The following is a 5,064-nucleotide window of genomic DNA, read 5'->3' on the forward strand; positions in this document are numbered from 1 at the left end:
ATATGCGGCATCTAAATCATGTGTATACAAGTGCCATCTGTAGTCAATAACAACGATTTCTCGTAATCGGCTGAACATTTTCTGTTGATTTTATTGATATATTGGATTAATCGCTTCTTAAAACTGCTTTTTGTTGAAACAACACCAAAACGTATTGCACAATAAATTTCAAACATCAAAACGATCTTCACTATCTTATGCCAAATAACTATCGAATCCATTCGACAGTAAAACGATCTTTCATATACAGTTTTTACAGGAATTTCGAATATTTGTTATTTAAGACTTAGAAAAATATGTATACAGTAACCACGCGCACTGTGCATATTTCTGGTGCGATTTTCCGTTCAGTGACGGTACATGGGCGGGTGGGACTGCCGTAGCGAAAGGGTTAAACGTTTATATTTGTGTTTTATAATCTTTCTAATTAAATAAAGAATTGTTCTTGTTGTTATTAAAATTTCATCCACCACTAACAGAAATCCTCCTAGACTTCCTATATAACCGACGAAAATTATTAGAAACCTCGCGGGCACGAAGGGTCTCAGAAATCAGGTACAACGAATACTCATTCGTTACGTCACGTCATTTGGTAAACCGAACACAAGCTCGAGATCACAGCCGATTCGCGCCCATTCCATTACCCAGACGACATGTGCCCTTTGCAAGGGCAACCACCTCGCTCAAGCATGCGCGAAAATAATTAATGCCACTTTAACGGAGCGTTTTGCATCGATAAGGGAAGCAAGGTTATGTACGAACTGTTTACGCGTCGGTCACGGAGTGCGAAAATGCTTGGCGAGCATATGCAGATGGTATAACGGACGGCACTATACATTATTGCATGAGCAACAGACGGGCGAGCCGCAAGAAGCGCTTCGGGTAAACGTTTCGACTCTCGAGGTAACCCAGGGGGCAGAGGTTGTACTATCCACCGCGATCGTTTACCTTCGGGACAATCGGAACAAGCAGCTACCGTGTCGGTACTGTTAGAAGAGTAGATCGCTAAGTTACCCACACATCAATAGGGACGAGGGGGTCTTTCATTCATCGACCCCCCGCCCTTTTCTCAGTCGTGTGAGTCGTGCATACGGAAGCGGACAATCGGTGGTAGCCTGTTGTAGCTTAAACCTAAATCTAGCTTCTAGTTGGGAACAATTTTTTTAGTTTCGTATTTCGTCACTAAGTCATTCTTGCTTAACGATAATTAGTAGCAGACGGTTCATTGAAGAGATTGTATTTGGCTTCGAACAGTAAGTGGACTGTGTGCTTATCTTGATATCGTGTGTTTTTATATTCTGCGAGTAACTAAGTCTACATTTATGAAAACCCTTGGTAAGGCTATACATTTTATTACTGAATGGAATTTCCGAAATTGAGGTACAAGGATAAGGATTATAAACGGAAAAGCGAACTGAATTATTGCCTCGTTCTCCAGGTACTTGGGGTATATAATGGCCAAGGTGCCATTATGGTTAAGGTGCCATCGTGTTTTACCTGGGGTACGGGGGGGGTCGGCAATATGGTATTTCCTGATAAGTAATAATACGGTACTTCACGGATTAACAAGTTTGTTAGTTTTAATTTTATTATATGAACTATGTATTATATTCAACAAACCGAAATTCGAGTATGTAAAAATCTACATATTCTCTGCCACTTCTATTATAAAATTTTATATATTAACCTATGAATCACAATTTGATACTCTGAGACTGCAGCTTTTATATAGGCCAGATTTATGCACAATTTATTTATTTCTGAGATTTCATATAACGCGGTTGGAGTCCATTCAATTTGTATTATTTTTGAATTTCTTATAGCACGGTTTCTTATAACGCAGCTGTGGTTTCTATATAACCCGGTATAAATTAATCTGTTTTGTCTTAATACTATATTTACCATAACGCAGTTTACATAAAATGCATTTCCTGATTTCAATTAATTCTGATTTTCTTATAACACGGTACGAATTAATCGCGTTATAGCAAATTTAACTACATATATATAGAGGGTGGTGTCCTAGCAACGGTAATACAACTGAAAAAGGGATGATGTACACCGGAAAAACGAATCGGAAAAAAAGAATAAAATCTTTTTTATTCGAAACCTCATTTTCGAGAAAACCGACTTTGAATATTCACCGAGTGCGCACACTTGACTATGGCTTATATCAATAAATCAACAATACAGCAGTATCGATAGTACAATCGGGGAGGGAATGATTATACATAAAAGAACAGATCAAAAATGAAGAATCAAATTTTTTCATTCAAAGTTTCGTTGTCGAGATAATCGAATTTGAATATTCACTCGAATACGCGTGCACTTAACTTCGGCTAAGGCGGATGGATCATCAATAGGATCAGTGTATTCGATGGGTACTCAAATTCAATTTTTTTGACAGCAAAGCTTCAAATGAACTAATTTTATCCTTTACTTTCGATTTGCTTTCTCACGTAGAATCACCCTTTCCTCGGTTGCACCATCAATGGCGGTGTATTGATGATCTATCCATCTAACAAGGAAAGTGCAAAGCCTTCGAATCACCGTTTTAGTTTAAAGTTTGCACATTGGGAGATTTCGTTTCCTAGTTTATGGAAATATACAATTATAGGGGTAAACACTCAATAGTCTTTTAAATATTTGCAATTAAAAATTCGTTGCTTTTTCATGTTATTTATTCATACTGCTTTCCAAAATGCTGTTTGGTGTGGTAATAATGTGCTGAAATTCCTACGCGATATACTGGTGTTTCGACATGTGTAAACGGAGACAAAAAATTTTTTCATTTTCCTAAACGTGCTTTTTACTTTGTATCAGTTTACCGCATGTTAAAATCTATCATACATTTTTACGTACGATAAACTGATACAAAACAAAAAAGACGTTTATCAAAATAAAAGAAAATTTATCCCTTATTTACAGGAATCGAAAGAACCTCAGTATATCGCGTAGAATGTTCAACACATTGTTACTAAAACAAACAACTAATTTGATAAACAATGTATATAGAAATCCATATAAGAAAGTAACGAATATTCAATTGCAAAGATTTAAGAAACTAGTGAGTCTTTGTTTCTACAACAGTATATTTTCATAAACAAGGGAACGAAATCTACCAATGTGCAAAATCTTAACTAAATCGGTGACCTGAAGGCTTTGCACTCTTTTTGTAATACATAGTTAGGTGCACGTGTATTCAGCGAATATTCGAAATTGATTTTCTCAAAACCCAAGCTTCCATTCAAAAAATTTAACTTCTTTTTTTTTATTTATTTTTGCATGTAGAATATAAATATACATCGTTAATATATAAAAATAAATGTAACGAACTTACCAGTATGTTTCAAATCATCGTGCACCTCATCATCGAAACATTCTCCATAAATGGACACTCCACCTTTGCCAGTTCCAGTAGGATCACCACCTAAAATTTCATAATTTCACTAAAGATATACAATTTTAGTTTGTTCATTTTCATCTAATAGCTAAGTGAATTGTTTTCTAACCCAATTAACGAATAAACTAGAATTAATTGAATTTGGACGTATAACGTTTATGTTTACACCTACTACACCAAATATAATTTTCTACTTTTTTTGTTACATACAACTATTAATTTGTAATTATTCTTGTTTAAATTAAACTGATAGTTTAGAAAACTATTCCATAAAACAATTTAAAATTTATTAATAACAATATAAATTATAATGAAAAATAGAAAACAATAAGATAATAAAGAAAATTGATGACATTAGAATATTTCTACATAAAAGAGATGGGTATTTGCCCAACTTCATCCCTGATTTGATATTGTATTCACAAAATTGAAGTACAATATAAAGTAATGGAAAAAAAACATACCTTGTACCATAAAATCTCGAATAACTCGGTGAAATTTTGTTCCATTGTAATATCCACGCCGTGTAAGTTCAGCAAAATTTCTGCATGTAATTGGCGCATGTTTCCAGTAAAGCTCAATAACAACTTCACCCATCCTGTAAACCGGAATACTTTATTAATCATTTTATTATCATTTGTATAACACTTTAATATTTCTACTTTTCACACAACTTTGTAATAATATTTATAATTAAAATGAAATATTATATCTACAATTCTGAATCACATCACTCGTATGTGGGCAATCTGAAATTTCTCGCGATATGATAACATTGCAATTGACTTAATTAGTAATTTAATCAACACTCTAGCAAAATTAAATGTATGCCGACAATTTTGTTAGATTTCCAATGACTCACAGTAAATTAGATCCCTACCAAGAAGAACACCCAATGCTAGTTCGAATAATACTGATTCCTATTGATGAGTTTACTGACAAAGAGTACAATAAATTTATTTTAACACATTTTATTATATTTATTCTAAACGCACGTGACAAACATACTATTACGACGCCAGCGAACAAGCGACTAAGGAACACGTGGTTTCCAGCGTACCCCCGGACATATTTGCTGCGCACAACACTGGCACGCATTCTTTGTCTCACAGCATGGCAACGCGCAAATCCTGTGTTCGTACATATATCGAAATCTATACGTTGCCATACATCCTAACAATTCCTTCGAAAAAATTGTAATATATTTACAATAGACACGTCCTCTATTCGTAAACACATGTAATAAAAAGTGGTTAGACGTATCGGTGATGTACGTACGAGTCACGTTTGTTCCGGTAGAATTTCCGTTATACATTAATAAGTTTTAAATGTTAGTAAATGCAGTTAAATATATAGCTTTAAAAAGCAAAGAATTATAAACCAATAAATTCGTGTAATAGACTACACATATAATTAAATTAAAAAATAGAGTTCCATTACAAAATAATAAACAAGAAAAATAGGATCAATGAAACAAATTTTGTCTTTGGTAAAAAGGTAGCAAAATATTTTATTGTAGCAAGAATTGTATTGTAGCGCAGATAAACGGGTGTTCTATTTCAAATACAATAACTATCCGTTATATATATAAACAGAAGAAAAAAAATTCGAAATTATGGGAAGTCAATGAAGGAATCTAGTTGATGTTCTGATCACAATAC

The 5,064-nt window shown here is 33.9% G+C and overlaps 1 protein-coding gene across 1 annotated transcript; it reads right to left on the reverse strand.

Annotated features, from left to right (window-relative positions):
- Nucleotides 1-3,340: 3,340 nt before the first annotated feature.
- On the reverse strand, nt 3,341-4,327 carry LOC108554663 (peptidyl-prolyl cis-trans isomerase-like 1; the record flags this gene model as incomplete). The annotated part of the gene is made up of 3 exons (XM_017910007.1): nt 4,284-4,327; nt 3,868-4,001; nt 3,341-3,430 (listed from the first exon to the last, which is right to left on the reverse strand). Coding segments are annotated over exons 2-3 (223 nt in total), but the record flags the coding sequence as incomplete, so codon positions are not given.
- Nucleotides 4,328-5,064: the final 737 nt, after the last annotated feature.

Source organism: Eufriesea mexicana, unplaced genomic scaffold (genome assembly GCF_001483705.2).
Source record: "Eufriesea mexicana isolate 0111107269 unplaced genomic scaffold, ASM148370v2 scaffold45877, whole genome shotgun sequence".
In the NCBI taxonomy this organism is placed as follows: Eukaryota; Metazoa; Arthropoda; class Insecta; order Hymenoptera; family Apidae; genus Eufriesea; species Eufriesea mexicana.